This window comes from Hermetia illucens, chromosome 3, assembly GCF_905115235.1.
Source record: "Hermetia illucens chromosome 3, iHerIll2.2.curated.20191125, whole genome shotgun sequence".
Lineage (NCBI taxonomy): Eukaryota > Metazoa > Arthropoda > Insecta > Diptera > Stratiomyidae > Hermetia > Hermetia illucens.
The window spans coordinates 63,505,409-63,525,459 of record NC_051851.1 but is presented as its reverse complement, the minus strand read 5'-3'; the positions used below and the strand labels follow the sequence as shown (position 1 = coordinate 63,525,459).

Sequence of the window (20,051 nt, the reverse complement as noted above, 5' to 3'; positions counted from 1 at the left end):
TACCTCTATTCTGAAAGTCCAACCATCTAAATTTAAAAGTCTTAGCGTTGAGCAACTTGTCAATGCTCTAGCCGACATTGATATTGCCGTATCATCTAAATTCAAACGTGGTGAACCAATGCTTAACATCTGCAAGCTTGGCGATTCACTGGCTCCTAGAATTGACGGAAGTACCTCACTTAAACGTGAAGCTCCTTCTAATTTCAGACTGTGCAATGTTATCGAGAGTCTAACTGTTTCTCCAAGGCACATTGAATCCTCCAGGGATAATTGCGCCTTACTTAAATCTAAGCCATGTAGTTTGGAGTAGGGCTCTCGGGCAGCTAATAGAAGATCATGTAAGGTTCCAGAACTGTGAGGTCCACCGTCACACGCAGGGGTTGGATACCAAGTTTTTGAAACAACAGAGTCTGAACTACGTTTGTCGGCCGGAGCTTCTAGTGGTTGACGAGGCAGTGTTGCAGATCTTCCTAGGTTCGTTGTTGGTACATATACGCCTCGTGGAAGCGATGAAAATAAGCCGGACGCGTACGCTCGAGGCGATGATACGCCAGTTAATGAGGACTGTTTGATGAGACCAGATGTGCCGGTGCTACTACCACTACCCGAGCCTGAGGAAAATAACAGATAATCTTAGCACAGGAGAAACAATGATACGGCTAATGACCGATGCTTGTATAAGTTTTGCAAGTCTGATTCAGAATTTTCCAAACTTATTTCAGAAATTTCCAAAATGCAGACTTTTCCAGGTCAATTTCGTAATTTTCCATTTCCAATTCAGAATTTTTTCAATATTTTACTATAGAGTTTCATATTAACTTTTTACTAATGGATAAGGATGGAGCTGGAACTTCTAAGCCAAATAATGATAGAAAATTGATGGGTGGCCCAAATTTTTTTCAAAGAAATCCCACTCCATCCTTATCCCGAGGTAAAAAGTTGGTATAGAACTTTCTAGTAAAATATTTCTTAAATTATGAATTGAAAATAGAAAACTCTGAATTTGAAATGGAAGATTACGAAATTGACTTGGGCAAATTTGAAGCTAGTTGAAAATTTCTGAAATTAGTTTGGAAAATTCTGAAATTGACTTGCAAAACCTATATATGTACGTAGAATAATAAAAAAATTCATTGAAATACTTACCCATGCTAACCCCACTCGATGACGGTGGATCATCTCTGGCTCCCCAGCTTGAAGGCAATGCTAAAAATGATAGTGGTCGCATTGTAAGCAAGGCTGCAAGAGCTCCGACGGCCCCTCTCTCGCAACGTAGATGTGGTAAAGACAATCTATTGATATGTGGACATTTATCCAGAACTGTGCAAAGTTGGACCAATTGCGATGTACTAAGACCCAAATCCAGAAGTAACGAGTTCAGTTTGGGTTGCTTCGGAATTGCACGGCAAAGAGCTACTACTACGGGTTGCAATTTCAGTACGGGTGGATCTTCTTCTAAAAGTGTCAGTACCAATTCGAAGCTTTCCAGTCTTGGTTTTAAAATCATTTTCGATATACAATTTGCTAAATAGTTAATTTCTGCATCCTTCACTTCATTTTCTATCAAAGACGATATACGAAGTGTTGAAACGCTTTCATTATGCGAGAGGTAGTCTAAGAACACCTCCATTCCGTTCCGAGAATCTAAAAGGGCGTGTTTTTCTATTTGATAGATGAGTTCTAAATTTTTCAATGCACACGAGGGACTTCTCAATGCCATTCCCCAGCCCATCAGTTCATTTGGTACGGAACGAACTTGTACCCAAATAGGCTTGGTTTCCAGCGGAGACATGGGCGGGTATTTCGAAATTCCTAAGATATCACAAAGGGCAGACAGATTTTCCGGTGAGTTTCCGCCTGCTAAAGCCAATGAAAATATTGTCTGTGGGGTAAGCCATAAGGGCGTGAGTTTCGAGAGAAGCATGTGAGCGCGTGATCCAAGCAGACCCATTGCAAATTTGATAACCTTAAATAAGTCAGGCTCGAGTTCTTCTCCTAGTAAAAGTCCAGTAATTTCTGCCGCCAAAAGTCCAGGTCGATTTGCTAGTGAAGCGATATAGTTGGCAGCTAAAAATTCGGCCATATCAGCACACATGAAGTGGTAGATGTAATCTCCCTTTTTTCGCGCGGTTTTTCCCAAGAGAAGTCCTTTGTCCAAACATCCTAAAGTGCTTGATTCAGGGGATGAGCAGTACATTCGAATTTCTGATATACTGATTGATGGTCGATTCATTTTCAGGCAAAACAGTGCTAGTCTGCCCAATTCCGCTATGTTTCTCGCCGAGGTTTCAGGAGCAATGCAATTCAATACGGACTCGATTACATCTAGGTCGTCTGTAGGCAGGTCTCCCCCAGTTGCTTCAAAAATTGCAGCTATTGATAAGCAACCAAGTGGTGTTCGCACTACTCGACGGAGAGATGCGCTTTCTTGGACGGTATCGAGAAGGCGGGCAGGAGCACCCCACTGTCCTCCTCCTAGCAATGATGCAGATCGACCCCATGTGAGCCCTTCTAACGTTACATGGCGTTGTATGTGAGGGAGTAGTTCATTGTTGTTATTAGAATTACTGCCTGTCGACGATGTTGTAATAATAACTCGTGCTTCGGGGAATAGCTTCCCGTTCAACAAATCGTAGATATCAGGAGGATAATGTTTGCCTTTTCGTTTCGGCGAGCCTCGTTGATAATCATAGCCATCTAGGATGAAAAGCAGCTTCGCCCCCAACGTCTCCAGTGAATTCCACGCTGATGTAAATCCTCCAAAGCTATTTGAAAATGGATTTAATGGTCCTTTTGGGAGCAATTCCTGGCGGAGAAACATTAATTCAAACGTTACTTTCTGATTCGCAAGAAAAACAATTCAGCTGAGTATAAACTGCTTTCAAATAAATCTACAAAATATTTGAGGAGCTTTCACTGGAAGCAGCAAAGTTGAACAAGTTATTAGTTCATGTTTATACTCCAAATCAAGGTAGCAGGGTTTGTATATAATCTCGAGCAGGTAATTTATGGCTGAAATTTTCCATTAAATTGTCTGAAAACAGCATGAATTAGAATATTTCTAATAGAAAGGACCCTCTCCTCTAAGCGCTCGTGCATTTTGGAATGAGATTGTTCTGCGCAACTATTCTAATTGAATTTCATATTGCTCGGAACTTTCCATCGGCGCTCTGCAGTTGCCTGCAACCTCCTTCCACTTGAATCAAGCTCAAAACAAAAACATTTTCAATATTACTTACCTTTTCGACGTAATTTGCGAAACTCCGTTTTATTTCGGACAACGGAATGAAAAGAGCCAACGCGACGGGAGATCCCTTCGGGGGCCAAGGTGGCTCTTTGGCCCAAGCATATAAAATCCTCAATACTAGAGCACTGCGAGATGCCCAGGATGGACACTCAATTAGAACGCGGCGTGGGGCTTCCAGAAAAGATCCTTCCTTCGTCTGCAATTGAATGGAGAAGAGAAACAACATCTAATTATCGATTTTAATGTTTTTAATTTGCCAGATGACAATTAGTTGCTGCTGATATTTTTGGTTGTAACGAGAGAGTGTTAGGGTTGTGGACGAATGGGAACTTTCAATTCAATTTCGGTTAGTTAAAAGTTTTAAGAAGTTCCAATTAGGTCAGAAGTTGTATGTGGTATCCTCGCAAAATTAATTTCCAGATATGGCCGGGTGCAGTTCTGCTCTTTTTTCGTGTACAAACAAGGGTTGGTAGAGTACCTTAATGTTCGATAAATATTGGTTCTAAAAGAAAAGAGCAGGAAAAGTAATAAAATTCCGTGAAATATTTGAAATCGAAATTTTGCAACAGATGGTCCAGCAATACCTGCAGAAGCACTAGGAGTGCTACATAGAAAAAATTCATAACGTCTTTATTTTTATGACAAGGTGGCGACAACTAAGGTTAAGGGACTAAGGTTCTTAAGTTGTTAGGTCTGGCGAAGCGCATCTCCTCAGACAGAAGCTAAATATCTGTCCATGACTTTTAATTAGGGAGATATAATTGAAATCTACACAGAGAAGCCTTGGATGATTTCCCGGGGGAGTAACTGGCGTACACTGACATAATGGCACTTAGTCTAACGAAAGTCGTAAATGTCTGCAGTAGAATCAATATTGTGCGTCGATCCCTCCTGGAAAAGGATTAGTGAAAGGCATATGAATGCCGAGGTATCTGAAACGTTTTCATCCCTTTCGATTTATTTTGAATTTTACCGCTGAAGAACTCGGTTAAATACATTTTTAAGGTTTCGTTTGCAAAACAAAACCTTGTTGAAATCGGTTCAATGTCTGTCTGTCCGTCCGCCTGTCTGTCTGTCAGTCTGGCACAAGCACTCAGAAACGGCTATACCGATTAACACGAAATTTGGTGAGAAAGTGGGCACTGTGAACGCCCAGACATGCAGTGAGTGATACGTTGAGATTTAGGAAAGTCCCCATACATGTAAAAGGGGGGTGTAAAATTTTGTTTCACCGAATATAGACATGTGGGGCATCATATCAAAGGTCCCAATTAGTACTTTTCGAAGCCGGTCTTAGTTTTAAGATTTGTTAGAAACGCGGGGAGTGAGAGGGGTGGAAAGTGATGATGTCTTTAATGGACCCATTCTCAGAAACTACGCAACTGAAAAATCTGTAAAAATTCATGATGCTGCTTCTATATGGTGCCCAGGCCTCAAAATACTCTCCACATCGATATCGGTTCAAATTAAGTTAATAATAGTATATTACAATATTTTTGGGAAAATTGAGTAAAACCCCTCTTAAGTTTATCCTAGCGTTATAATATAGGTTATAGGGTAGTAGTATAAAATATAATATGAAGCATATTATCCCCAAGTTTGATCAAAATGATACTGTTAGTAATAAAGTTACAGTAGCTCAAAGCTGTTTTTACCGTGTAAATTTACAACCCGAAGTACTAAATCACTCAAATATACTTACAGAAGAAGCAAACAAAACCTTTCATACCTGAAGTGCCCAGCTTCCGGTTTCCCGACTTATTTTAGCAAATACTGCAAGTACCGATAACTAGTAGCTTCCGTGGCTGCAACAGTCAATATAAGTCGCTCAAGGCTGTATGAAACCCATTTAAGCCAAGTGGGGCAACCCACTGAGGCGATTTCTGGAAATGTGTTTAAGCTCGACGTAGCTTTACACTTCGCCTCTATTATTCTCGTCCACGTATTACTTAGACGACCTACTGGTCACTCATTCTGGGCCAGTGGATTCCAGTGCAGGACATAATCATGCAGTCGAATTGTCACGCTTTCTTCGGGTATGACATTTACCACTTGGTGGGGTATAGCGCGTCAACCACACCTGCGCGCCATCTTTCGCGGTTCCCTTAAATGGGCTTCAGCTCCCCCACGATTTCCTGCGACGGCTGGAATCCTTTTTTACTGTGACAAGTGCCCTCGAGGTGATTGAGTCGTATACCATCTTGGGAGAGTGGATTCCACTGCCTGATGAAGCCAGCAATTCAATTGTCGCCCCCTCCTTAATATGCAACCTATCCACTGTTACCTTCGCCTTCCGATCACAGTACGTACAAGTTCGAGACCTATCCGCCTACCAAATTCTTCGTTTGAGATAGTGTCAGACTACCGTACTCCGCTGATACGACGTAGACAGGTGTTGACAAAGGCTTGGAGCTTTTGAGTAATCGTGGAATTCATTTTTCATGTGCTACTCCCATATGCTAACACAGAAAGAACTAACACATAATAGTCTCAACTTGATGTTGGCGTTGAGATGACTGCATTTCTAGATTTTCGACAGTGCAGCAAAAGCGAATCTAGCACTCCTAATGCGCCGGATGACAACCAGTTCGATGCCACCGTCGGCAGAAACCACGCTTCCTAGATATACAAATTGATCGACGCCTTCGATGATCTGCCCGTTAGTGGTGATAGGGGGAGCTTCGTCAAACTGAGAAACCTTGGTTTTGTTGGTGTTTATTTTCAGTCCAATTCTACTTGCCTATGATTCCAAATTCAGGTCTATTTGGGCAAGTCCAGGTCCTTGTAGGTGAGCAAACAGATGTCATCAGCGCAGTCGAGGTGCTTGAGGAACGATGTCATAGTACATTGAATTCCTCCGCGTCTTCCGGAAAAGGCAGCATGAAGAACGTCACTGATAACATTATCGGAAGTTTCCTCGTAGCCGGTGGACTGTGGACTAAAATGATCCGCTGAGTGTTGAAGTGGTCGATGCGGGACAATCCGAAGCGAAAACCAGTCTGCTCTCTGTCGATTACGCTTTGGGGATGTATTTTAGCTATTATCTTTGCAATGGATGCAAGCATGCAGATACCCCTCCAATTGTCCTACTCAAAAACAGTGTGGCCTTCTTTGGAATATTAACGATCATCCCCTTCTTTTACACTCTAGGAAAGGGCTCGGATACGGATTTTCATATGAGTAAAAACAACAGTAACTGTATGTGTAGCGACAAATAACTCTGCGGGAGTCAATCCCAGCGGGTTTACTCTGTTTGAGTTCATTGATGGCTGAAATGATTTCATTTCAGCCACAAGAGGAGAAACTTCACTGGATGTGATACGGTTAAGAATCTTGGTGCAGTTTTCTTTCCACTTCTTCAGTTGCTCGTTATCGTTAATTAATTGGAGCATCGATAGATTTACGACCACATGCAAGCACTTTTGTGGTGCGATATTTACTTCTGAAATCATTATGTTCTGCCGCACCTTCCTCTTCCCTGACCAGCGCAATAACAAACTATGCTGAACTTTCCAGGATTTCTCTTGGTATGGAGTTCGAGCTCGTCACGCCCGTCATCACTCACAGCGGTCGATAGAGCCTTTAACCCCTTCCGTTCATCGTAGTAGAAAAGCATATTGCCATAAGAGAGAGAGAGAGAGAGAGAGAGAGAGAGAGAAGTACCCTCCAGAGCCCCACCATCTTATTTCGCCCAGACCCAGAATGTCTAGCTTATATCATTGGAATTGCCTCTCGAGTTGGAGAAAACGAGCATTCTGAGGGCCCTCACTACCATTCCTGACGACCCGGAAACCAATCATAGACCGTTTGCGGTAACTAAAGGTCTTCGGCGAGAGGAAAGAACTATCAGAGAGGTAATTCGCAAACAAACTCATGCATCCAACGAGGCTTATTTTTCACCGAATAACCCTTTATTTCGCTTTCATTTAGTGGAGTTGTGTTTTTTGAAATGAGACACCAACATTGCATTTTATTCGCTAAAAATTCACATCTCTTGTGAGGATTAATACCAGGATTATTCTGTATATTGGCACTTCCACAGGCCGTTGTCGTTTTCGACGACGGGCCGCTATCTACAGTAGATGATGTCCTTCATCATTTTCTCCTTTTTATCCCAAACTGCAGATCGAATGGTATGTATGGGTTCCCAGGTGACTTATTGGGCTTGGAAAGCAACACTAACTTTTCCTTTTCATTGAGCAAGAATTTTTCCTTTCCTCTCCGGGCTAGTGGTCACTGCTATCGACTTCCTCCTTCAGCCCGTGGTAAAGCCTCTTTGCTCGAGAGCATGCCACTCACAGCATTGAGATGTCATTGTTCCATTAATGCAGGGTTTTGATGGTTGACCAATTCGACTTTTTGTGCAGTGTGGTTAACCACTGCAACCGGCACTAGTATGGCCTTGCGCTCCACATGCTGTATTACTTGCCCTTGTTATTCGCTATGGCTGAAGTTTGCCACCAAGCTGGAATGTAACCCAGTTTGGGTGCGGCCATGACAAGCTTTCTGATGCTTTTCAATGCCAGGAGTCTGATAAGGTAGGACCTGTTTCCAATGGTTCGCGAGGTTTCTCTTTCGTGGATGTATCATCTATACCTTTGCTATCTAGGGTAAGCTCCTTCATGCTACCGTTTATGCTCGCCTTTCATCTTAAGGTCTTTTCAATTTTCTTGAAGTTTTTTCCCTTGAATTTCGGGAGCTCCATCATAGGGTTTTTTTTGGGGTTGTTTGATGTGGCTGTGGGTTTTGGATCTCCATTCACCGTTTCTAAAATACTGGCGTAGGTCCTTTCATCAAGTATCCGATTGTATCTTTACTCCATCGCTCCTTTTCTTAAGTGCTACCTTTCTTTATTCTTTTTTTGCTCGGAAGCTGCATATTGTCAGAAACTGATAACGACTGCTAATATGTGAGGCGCGTACACTCCTTTTTTCAGGCAGTTTTATGCGTTGTGCCAGCAATTTCAATCGCTTTCGCGCTGCTGTCCTGCTGATTCGTTCAATCGATCAAGCAGTTTCTACTACGATTTTTACTTTCGTATTTTGATTAGGCGTCATTTGTGGCAGGATATTTGACATACCTTTCACTCAATGCCTTTACTCTTCTTTCGTATTAGACCTAACCGTACACCAACCAGTGATTATTAGAGATACCGATCCTGGTAATGGCATTTATATTCTGGTCAATAATTTTGGGTTTCTTAATAATAGAAGGGTCCCATAATCGTATTATCTATCGTGTGGTGAAGGCTAGATCAGATCGGTTCCTGTGCCTTGGGTCACTCGGCTAGTTAAGCCTCAAAATTTGCTTATTTCGGCTTCCTCCCACCGAGGGGCCAGCTTTGAATGTCGGAACTGCTGCCTGTATCAGTGAGGGAAAGACCTTCAAAGAATCGAATTTTTTCGAACCGGTCCGTCGAAGGAAACAACCTTACATCCCCCGTTCGCTTGAAGTGTTTGATGCTATACTTTTAAATATTCCCACAAATGAAGCCATACGGTTGTTGGATATCGAAGTAAGTTTGTCCACTCTCAAAAACGGCCGATGAAGGGTTTCCGAAGACTTTCATAGTAAATTTCTTAATCGCCTTTTCCTCGATGTTGGTTGTATTTCCAGGGAAGAAGCGTATAAATGAAATACAAGGGCAAGGATAAAGAAATATTATAACCTCGATAAAACAAAAAACAGCAGATATTTTTAAGAGGAACCGAGGAAAGTTAATGGCAATTTGCCAAATAACAACATTAGACAAACCTACAAAGTAGTGGGAAGCCTAAGACAAAACTTCCAATAAAAAAGAACACTCTATAAAAGGGAAAAAGATAGGATGATCACAAAGGAAGAGAGAAACGATGGGCGTCATATTTTAAAGGTCTAAGCGAACGACATTAACAACATTGAAAAGCGAAAGGGGGAGGCTAAAATGAAATATTTTACGAGCCCGTGTGGAGTTGCCAAATCTTCCATCACGCGCTTCCCTTCGTGGACTGGATACCTAGAAATCAAACCAAATATAAAGGACGAATTCTTTTAAAAGTGCAGGGCCCCGGAAGCCAGTACCGGCGGCTTTTGGGAGTAGGCAATTGAGCTCCCGGCCGTCAATATCCAGCGACTGCAATGCTGAAACTTAGCTACTTTAGCGTCTAATGAGAGATCTTAGTGGAGTAGAAATGAGATCCACACCGAATTCCTTTTGCGAGAGCTCAAAACTTGGAAAGTCACCACCAGGGGCAACATTACCCCTAGGCAGTCTAGATTCGTCGCGGGACTCGAAAAGGAACTTGGATAGTTACGGAATCAACATTAATGCTGCTGCTGTAAAAGACGAGCTTAGAAGGCAGCAAACTGGAATAGCGTTTCTTTCAATAGGGGAACGTCAAAATGAATTCTATGGGTTCATAAGAAGAGGTTGAATATCCACCAAAATATCAAGGTTCTGATACGGTGCATTAGTTTGTCCTATATATGAGCAGTAGCGGAGAAAAGGTCTAAGCATAATGTGGCAAAGTCACGCGAGAAACACAGTTGACACCTATTCAGCGAAAGGTAAGGGAGAACTCGGTGAAACCGAGTAGGGATATTGGTACCCAAAAAGTGGTCAGAAGGAAAAGTCTCTTCACCGAAGAAAGTTGGTGGTTCTTCGATTACGATCTTAATTTTAACAAAAGGCGAAGAATCGGCACTGCGTAAACCCGAGCAATGGACAAGGTGGGCAGCGAAAAGCGACAAAAGGAGAAAAAGAAGATTCGTCCGAAAATAATCATAATTTCAAAAATAGGAGATGTGTCTTACGTCGATATATTTCGGAAAGTCAAAGCGGATCAGGAATTGACAGACTTGGTTGGCGGTTTGAGTCATATTAAGCGTACGCAGAAAGGGGATCTGATTTAGGAACTAAACAAATCCAACGAGAAGAGAGCGGATAGTTTTCGCGGTCAGATGGAAAAAGTGTTAGGCGAGTAAGCAAAAGTGAAAGCTCTAAAGCAGAAGACAGTAATCGAGTTAAAGGACTTAGACGAGGTTACATCACGGGGTGTTGGGCTAAGGGAACATTTCAACCTTAGCGAAATAGAAGAGAGTGCCACAAAGAAGTTGAAGAAGACGTACGCCGTTACACAAGCTGTTATTATTAGCTTTCCGGTGAAGTCAGGTGTTAAACTGATTACTGCGGGCAAGAAAAAAATATGTTGGGTCGGGTACCCACTTAGGGAGCTAGTATCTCTGGGGAGATGCTTCAGATGCTCTGATTTCGGTCACCTTGCAGTAGCACGTTCTAGTGAGCATGATGAATAGAAAAGGTACAGGTAGGTTGGAGAAGATGACAATCTTATTAAAAATTGATGTTGATACAAAGCAAGCTCAACCTCAAAACCTGTCCTCACAAACCATTCGAGAGTCGAATGTGGACGTGGTGGTAATCTGTGAACTCTACTCAAATTATGGTAGTGCTACGTGGGGGAAAAGCTCTCCTGGAAACGAGGCCATATGGGCATGCGGAAGGCAAGCTACACAAGGAACAATGCTATTTCTATACAAGGAACAATGCCATTTTCAGTAGCCGGCTTTGTAAGGGTAAAAGTCAACGGCTATTATGCCCTTCCTAGTGCAATATTAGCGCAATATGAAGAGATGCTAGACAGATTGGTGTTGGATGGGATATATCACAGACCTAAAATTATTGCCCGCGATTCCAAGGCATGTGATTTGGGATGGGGAAGCTGAATGACGAATACCGGGAGCCAAATCCTGCTTGAAACCTTCGTTGAGGTGGACAGCATACTAGCGAATGTTGGGTGCGTGCCCACCTTCCGAGGAAGATGGTTGGGCTCGATAGTCGATCCCATTTATCTCAGTACCTTGTGGGCAAGAGGGATGGTGTGTGAACATTACACTCACACTGACCAATAGGCCATCTTTGACGGCATTAGAAACGGAGGAGGCGACATTGGAATGAACAACAAAAGTGGTAAAATCAATGGACATTGGAGCTTTCGAGGAGAAGATATTCCCGGCGACTTTAGAAGGAGGTCACGATCCGAAGAGAAGGTGGCTAGATAAGCTGAGTCGGCTATGTCAATGAGGCATGTGACTCTGCAATGCTGTGATGGCGTTTCCACTCCGTTCGCAAACAAAACTACTGGGGGAAACAAGAAATCTCGCTGTTGAGAGGGTCGTGTCTACGAGTGAGGAGGGTTTTCTAAAGGATAAGAACTTCGAAGTAGCCTGAAGAAAGTTATACGGAAAGTAAGTGGAATTGCTAAAAGCATCTGTGCTTTGAGGCAAATACAAAATAGTCAGGCGCTAAAGGTTGTAAGGAATAAAAGTAATGGGCAAAAATCATCTCAAGCGATGTGGGCGTAACTTTTGTTGAAAATAATCGCAGTTCTTTTCCCACAAGAAGAAAAAAGTGAGCTTCAGCCAATGGTTTAACAGAACGTCTCTTTGGGGCCCCCGGGGCGACCGTGGAGGATCTTAAAGAGATCTGTGGACGAATTGGAGATAATAAAACTCCGGGATTCCGAACAAAGCCCTGAAATTGGCTGCCAGCATGGTTCTTAAAGATATTTGATTTGTGCATGATGGAAGGGGTGTTGTCTGTCCAGTGGGAAAGGCAGAGGTTGGTTCTCATACCGAAGTGTCGTGGTGACGCTGGATGTCAGGAACGCCTTTAACTCGGTTACTTAGCTCGGACAATCGAAAGTTACCAATGTGAGAAACTTCTTTGGTACGAGACGGATGACGGATCGAAATAATCCGTTGCGATAGGAGGCGTTCCCAAGGCATATTGGGCTCCCTTCTGTGGACCATAATGTATGAGGGAATGGTTGGGTTTTGTGTGCCAGAGGAGGTAACGTTGAGTGGTTTTGTTGATGACCTGGCGATGGTGTTAGTTCCAAATATCTCGAGGACGTGGAGCTTTATGGAAGTGATATCATTCATGCCATCAAACCATGGTTACAAATGGTTAAGATGGACCTAACAGGAAAAACAATATTGCAAAAATCCGTGTTGATAATCGTCGTTTCAAAATCGATCATTAGGTACCTTGGAATGATGATCAACGCCAAGTTGAGCTCGAAGGAGCACTTGGAATGCGCGCGAGGAATGGCAGCAAAGGTTGATTTATCTCTAGCAAGGATGAACCGTCATATTGAAAGGACAAAATATTATTACTGGCTGCTTATCGCAGGAGTGGTGAAACTCGGCCTATCTGGGCGGAAGCACAGAGGGGGTAGAGCATCAGCTTCTTAATCTCGCGCTGTGTTCGAATCCTAGTCGTCATAGGTGTCTGTGTGCGTCTTCCTGCTGTGAGATTATCACAGCGTTAAGTGTGATGACAATGAAACTGAATCACAGTCTGACTGAGTGGATGCCCTACACTCCACTAAGAAATGAACAGAAAACACTATATCTTGAAGGAGGAAGGCCTCAAATCAGAAGTATTTAGAATTCATTATAATATATATAAATATATAAAATAATCAAAAAAATAAAAGGAAATAAAATCAGTGTGGAGGATGACCAGCACAGAAGAGACATTGGACCGTCTCATTTCGGGCTGCACTGTAATGGTACCGGTGCAATACGCAAACAGGCATAATGCTGTTTGTAAGGTGATTCACGAAAACCTTGTATATTTAGCATTTAAAATTATTAATAATAATAATAATAAGGCGAGGCGTATGCAGGCGAGTCCCTTCCATGCGGCTGTCAGTAAGGCAGACTGTGGGTTGACTCCACTTAACTTGAAGGATCGATCTTTCAATCCTCTGAATGGATCGATGAATGGAAGTCGAAGGCAATGCACGGTAAACACGTGAATTGTCTCTGGAAGCCATTTGTCGATTTGCATTTGTCGAACAGATGGCTGTGTGCTGGGGAGCTCTTTACTGAGACGGAGGGGTTCATGTGTACCATTCAGGATGGCGTGGTCGCCACCCAAGCTTATAAAAAGCTTATCATGAAAGAACGGGTGGAGAACGACCAGTGCAGAATGTGTGGTTCGGCGTTAGAGACTTTGGACCATCTCATTTCTAGCTGTACCGTTATGGCACCGGTGCAATACATTATCAGGCATAATGCTGTATGTAAGGTTATCCATCAAAAACTTGCATACAAGCATAGGCTGACCACGGGAACATGTCCGATATGAGCCTGAAGCAATACTTGATAGTTCTGCTTACAGCATGTATTGGGACCGGCAAGTTCTGATTGATCGCCGTACTCTACACAACAAGCGTGACGTACTGTTAGTTGACAAGACGGGTCGCTCTGCGTATATTATTGATGTTGCTATCCCCCATAATAGCAACATTGAACGGAAATATGTAGAGAAGAAGGTAAACGATGAGCCATTGGCTCGGGGAATAAAAGAAATTTGGCGTCTCGAGCGGGTGGTCGTAGTTCCCATAATATTGTCAGCTATAGGCATTGTATCTAAATCCCTCACGGCTTCCCTTGATGTCTTGGGACTTTCGCACAGTCTGCTTCAAACCATGCAGAAGCACACCATTCTGCATACGTGCTCGTTGTTGCGGGGAGTACTCGACGGATTCTCCCACTGATGGTAGGGGCCTTTAGTTTTTAAGTAGGTAGGATCGTCCGAACCTAAATGCTTGGCACTTAGTGCTAGTATTAGATAAAATCCGGTATCTGCCGAGATTGTGATAACTCGAAAAATAATAATAATCGTTGGCGCAACAATCCATGTTAGATCAGGGCCTTGAAGTGTGTTAGAGCACTTCATTCAAGACCGTAACGGTACACTACAGGATTACAGTACCCTGTAGGAGACAATGTGGTCAGCATTGTGCTCGCCCGAGATTTGACTCAGGTACTCATTCTCAGCTGAGTGAACTGGTATCCGACGTCAAATCACGATACAAATTCCACTGCCACCAGCGAGATTTGAACCGCGACCTTCCGTACGACAGCTCAAACCACTCAGCTATACGGACACATGCATATATGAGGACCATCCCTTGTCAATGCCGAAAGATGTAACTTACGGTATGTGTGGGCATTCACAGCTCCCACTTTCCCACTAAATTTCGTATCAATTGGTATAACCGTTTCTGAGAAATGCAACCTGACAGACAGACAGATGGACAGCAAACAGACAGACACTGAACTTAGTTTACTAAGGTTTTGTTTTCCAAAGAATACGTTTTAAATTATTATATGAGGACAAAACTGATTTTTTGAAAATTCTGGACAGTTTTGATTTCCTCCACTTCGGGATGTAGTATTAGATATTGCAAGAAGACAACTCCTCGAATAAATCCCAGGAGTAATTTAAATTGTTAAGAAAATTAGTTTGCTTGCCTTCTTCCTGCCTTTCATATCGAATGGATTTTATTTGGAATGGGATTAAGGTATAAATTGGGTTAGCTTACGTTAGCTCTACCACATACTGGTACTTATTATTTGCTATTTCCTTACGATTCAACGACAGACTCCTTGGCCACATACTACAACGTAAACATCTATCCCTATTGGTTACAGCGGAACCTATTTACGGTAAACTCTTAAGGAAATACTTACATGAATTGAAGTCAAAAGCTGATCGACCAGGATAGCGTCATTATATCCATGCGATTGAGCATGTAATCGAAGTTCTGGTTCCAATCGTGCAGGACATAGAGCTCCTGGAGAAACTGGAATTGCCCATTGGGGTGTAACTGGTTCCTTAAGTGCTAAGTCAATGTAAAGTGTTTTCAGATAACTTCCCAATCTTGCCTGCGGAAAGGACGAAAGTAGCAATTATATTTTTATTGCACCATTTTCTCTAACATACAAGCTCATATGTATGTTTGGACTAAAATAAATTACTTATACTCGTATATGGTGAATAGCAAGAAACGCCTACTGCGTTTATAACTTAAATTTTGATATTCTTTTCATATACTCACTTGTGGATCCCGTCGTGATTCTGGAAGACATGTCGGCGGACCGGGTGGTGAAGGACACTCCAGGGATACATAAGAGCCAGAAAGTTCACATTCACTTCGATACGAAGTTGTTTTCGGTGGAAATATCTGAAAAGATAAAAGGAGACGAAAAGTTGGATAATAACAGTGTATCTGAATAAAATGGGAAAAAACAATGCATTGGAAGAAAAGCTGAATCGACCATAGACAAACCACTTTCTTCGATGATAATAGAAAAGAAAACAACACTCCAGTATAATGTACCCAAAATAAACGTACAGGAGAATTGAAGTAGGGAAACCAGAAGCTGGACGCTTCAGGTTTTGTGCATTCCTTATACAAAAACATTCTAGTGGACATTTGTCCCATAAGTACCAAGCACATAATGTATATGCGTATATTACGTTAGAATATTCACTTTTGCGTGCTACTGACATTCAAAATTTTGTTGTGCTGAAGCGACAATTTTGACCTATTGTAACTTTATTAGTAATAGTGCGATTTCCACTAAACTTGGTTGGATCATCCTTTATTTTATAGCCTACATTACTGCGTCATTGTAGGATGAATTTAAGCTGGGGTTTTGCAGTCATAGTTATAGTAATATACTACTATTAATCTTATTTGAACAAATATCGGTATAGAGGTATTCTGGAGCCTAGGTACCGTATATTGGCAGCTTCACGATTTTGGGCAGGTTCTGAGAATGGGTTCGTGAATTTTCAGTCCCCGAGATCTCCCCTTGTTTATTAAATGTTAGAACTAAGACCAACTTTGAAAAGCATTAATGGAGACCTTTCATTCGATATCCCACATGACTATATTTGTTGGGAAATCATTTTTACAGCCCCTTTTGCATATAAGGGTCTTCACGTAGAACGATATAACTCACTGCATGCGGCAGTGTACAAACAACCGCAGTTCCCAATTTTCCACCAAATTTGGTGTCAATCGGTATAACCGTTTCTGAGAAAAATGAATGTGGCAGACATACAGACCGACGGGCAGACAGACTGACGGATAGACAGACAGGCAGTAAACCGATTTTAACAAGGTTTTGTTTTACACAAAACCTTAAAAAATGGTATTTCACTGAGAAACATAAAGTTATCCCTTTTCAGATTTTTTGGCACAATTTATGGATAAACAAAATATTTTCTGCATTGCGTCCTTGAGTTTTGTGGTTGAATGTTTACTTTATTATTTGTACTCCTTATTTGAGGGGTATGTGGTGAAAATGTCAAATTATCATAATCTCTCAGCTTAGTATCCACACAAGTGTAAAGCTTTTGAAGCAGACAGCATTTAATAAGCTGGATGACGGTGTTCGCTTTAATTTATGATGATTCTTTTTAAATATTCAAGCGATTTTGATATCCTTAATTAGCTTGAAAAAGAAGTAAAGGTTTTAGTGGCCGAGCTGAAATGACGGAAAAGGAACAGGACTTAAAATATCATCAGGAAGATGTTACAGTACCTATAAGTACGGATGCTCTGTGGTTCGTCAGATATGACATATATGGATGCGTGAATTTACGATCATATATGTGATGCAGTGCGTTCTCTGAGGTTAACGCTCTAATTACTTCGCAACTCATTTTGGATAATATAGTGGCGAAATTCCAGTCCAGAATAGGGAACATTTAAATAGTGCAGTGTTACGTACCAAGATGAACTTTCGATTCAGTGTAGACGGAATAAAGGACTGCATGTGATGGAAAAACATGCTCTTGGTGGCGGTAGCGATAAAGATGACAGGTACATTATTCGAATACAGGACTTGCCATAATGTCATAAGGTCAATTGGGTTTCGACAGATCGACAGTGCACGAACAATTAGACTGATCACATTGCGATCAGCAGTAGGTTTTTTAGTTGTCTTTTGGATGTGCGTAACAAGAGAGCCGCTGACATCGACCTCGAAATGGATTACCATCTAATGGGTGCTTGCCTTCGCTTCTTTTTGCCGTTTCTCGCAGGACTGGCGAATTGCGACCCTCCAAGTTTAACATCGATCGCTTACATGGCCCAGCTGCCGTTTGACAGTGTGACAATAATTTTGTTGATCGGGCCGCAAATTGCGCAAAGAACCTTCTTTCTCGGTCGTTATTTAAATAGTCTACTACAACCGGAAAGGGTGCCACAAGATCTCGATAACTGCGGAATTGTGGAAGCGGATCAATGGTCAGAAGGGATTTGAGTCTCTATTGCTCGCTGCGAGTGGTCGCGCATGTGAGGCTATACTATGCTATACTATACTATTATTGATGTTGCTATCCCCCATAATAGCAACATTGAACGGAAATACGTGGAGAAGAACATATGAGCCATTAGCTCAGGAAATCAAAGAAATTTGGCGTCTCGAGCGGGTGGTTGTAGCTCCCACAATATTATCAACTACAGGTATTGTACCTAAATCCTTCACGGTCTTCCTTGATGTACAGGGACCTTCGCACAGTCTGGTTGAAACCATGCAGAAGTACACCATTCTGCATACGTGCTCGATGTTGCGCGGAGTTCTCGACGGATTCTCCCATTTCCCTACCACCGGCAACTACCACCAGCGCCACTTTAGTTTTATAGTACGTAAGATCGTCCCAGCTTAAATGCTTGGTACTTAGTGCTATTATTAGGTAAAATCCGGCATCTGCCGAGATTGTGTTACTCGGTAATAAATAAATGGAAAATTCGTCTGGAACATCGGCGGGACATTGCTAGACTGATCCAGATCAGCACTGGCAATGCCAACAGACGGGAGAAATAAAGTGCGGAGGGTTTACAGGAGCTATGCCATCCTCAGCGAGACTTTAGCTGAAATTCTGCACACACTAAAGCAGTAACTTTCTGTCATATGCACTCGGTTACGACGGTGGACTGTCCAGACGTGTCCAAAATGCAACATACGCGAGAATCCAGTATAGCCTTTTCAGGTCTCACAGAATCCCAACAGAGCGTCCAGACAGTGCAGTTTTCGGTGACAGAAGCGAAAGAATACTTTGAGGGGTCACCGGACCAGTATGTTGAGTGGATCACCGCTAAAGGCAGCCGCCATGCCAATACGCCTGGTATGAATTTTGCGGATATTACGGAAGGGGAAGTTCGACGAGCCATAAACATCTCGAAGAACTGGCGGGGTCCAGGTCTGGATCGTGTGCAGAATTTCTGGTATAGGAAATTTACTAGCGTACAGAGTCGATTGGCACACAGTATAAACCAGGTCATCAGTCGGTCGGAGGAATTTCCACCCTTCCTCGCTGCGGGGATTATCAACCTTATCCCTAAGAAGGACACGGTGCAGGACCCGGCAGACACAAGACCGATTACTTGCTTACCAATCCTCTACAAATTCATAACGTCCACTATTAGTGTAAGGGTTAATGCGCACCTTGAGACCAACAACATTCTGCCTGAGGAGTAGAAGGGCTGCCGAGTTGTATGCTGGTACTGACGACCATCTTAGAAGTCTGTTGCGAATAGTAGAAATGATCAGCCGTGATAATCGGATGGAGTTTGGATTAGACAAAGGTCATCACGAGCCACATTCCGGACATAGCATTGGTGATCTCCACATCGAAACTATGACCGAGATAGACTTCTACAAGTACTTAGGAATTCTGCAAGTACCCCTGCTCGGTGATCTGAAGGATGCTTTGCTTTCTGAATTCCTGCATCGTGTAAACCTGGTACTGAAATCGCATCTCTCGGGGAAGAATAAAATAAGCGCATTGAATATATTCGCTATCAATTCACTGGCTTATGCATTCGGAATATTGCCGTGGACGAAGACCGATCTGGAAAACGTCCAGCGGCGGATACGGGCAACTATGTCCAAATTCCGAATGCATCATCCAAAGTCTGCCGTGGAGCGGATGAACCTGCCTCGTGACATCGCCAAGTGGACTCGCTGCGCGCTTATTTTTACAGCAAAGAACAGGCGAGTCCCTTGCATGCGGCTGTCTGTAAGGCAGATTGTGGGCTGACTCCACTTAATTTGAAGGATCGATCTTTCAATCCTCTGAAGTGAAGTCGGACCAAGAGCGGATCGATGAATGGAAGTCGAAGCCAATGCACGGTAAACACGTGAATTGTCTTTGGCAACCATTTGTCGATTTGCATTTTTCGAACAGATGGCTGTGTGCTGGAGAGCTCTTTGCTGAGACGGAGGGGTTCATGTGTACCATTCGGGATGGCATGGTCGTCACCCGAGCTTATTAGAAGCTCATCATGAAAGAACGGGTAGAGAACGACCAGTGCAGAATTTGTGGTTCGGCTTAGAGACGCTGGAGCATCTCATTTCTGGCTGCCCTGTCATGGCATGGCATGGTTCATCATGAAAGAATGGGTGGAGAACGACCAGTGCAGAATGTGTGGTTCGGCTTAGAGACGTTCGGCCATCTCATTTCTGGCTGCACTGTTATGGCAGCGGTGCAATACATCCAGGCATAATGCCATATGTAAGGTTATTCATCAAAACCTAGCATACAAGCATGGGCTTATCACGGGAGCGTGTCTGGTTTACTAATACGAGCCGCAAGCAGTACTTGATAGTTCTGGTTGCAGCATGCATTGAGACTGGCAATTTCTGACTGATCGCCATACTCCACATAACAAGCTTGACGTATTGTTAGTTGACAAGACGTGTCACTTCGCGTATATAATTGATATTGCTATCCCCCATAATAGCAACATCGAATGGAAATAAGTGAAGCAGAAGGTGAACTATGAGCCACTGGCTCGGGAAATCATAGAAATTTGGCGTCTCGAGAAAGTGGTTGTAGTTCCCATAATATTGTTACCTACACCTATTGTACCTAAATCCCTCACGGCTTCCCTTGGTGTCCTGGGACTTTCGCACAGTCTGGTTCAAACCATGC

The 20,051-nt window shown here is 42.8% G+C and overlaps 1 protein-coding gene across 2 annotated transcripts in view; it reads right to left on the bottom strand.

The window, feature by feature from the left end:
* Positions 1-20,051, bottom strand: part of LOC119652286 — a 315,864-nt gene that overhangs the window by 26,972 nt on the left and 268,841 nt on the right. For both annotated transcript variants that reach the window (XM_038056281.1, XM_038056282.1), the window contains exons 8-12: positions 15,160-15,285; positions 14,792-14,986; positions 3,240-3,443; positions 1,147-2,806; positions 4-611 (exon numbers count right to left, since the gene is read on the bottom strand). In XM_038056281.1, the coding sequence (XP_037912209.1) occupies positions 4-611; positions 1,147-2,806; positions 3,240-3,443; positions 14,792-14,986; positions 15,160-15,285 (2,793 nt within the window). The remainder of the gene's footprint in view (positions 1-3; positions 612-1,146; positions 2,807-3,239; positions 3,444-14,791; positions 14,987-15,159; positions 15,286-20,051) is intronic.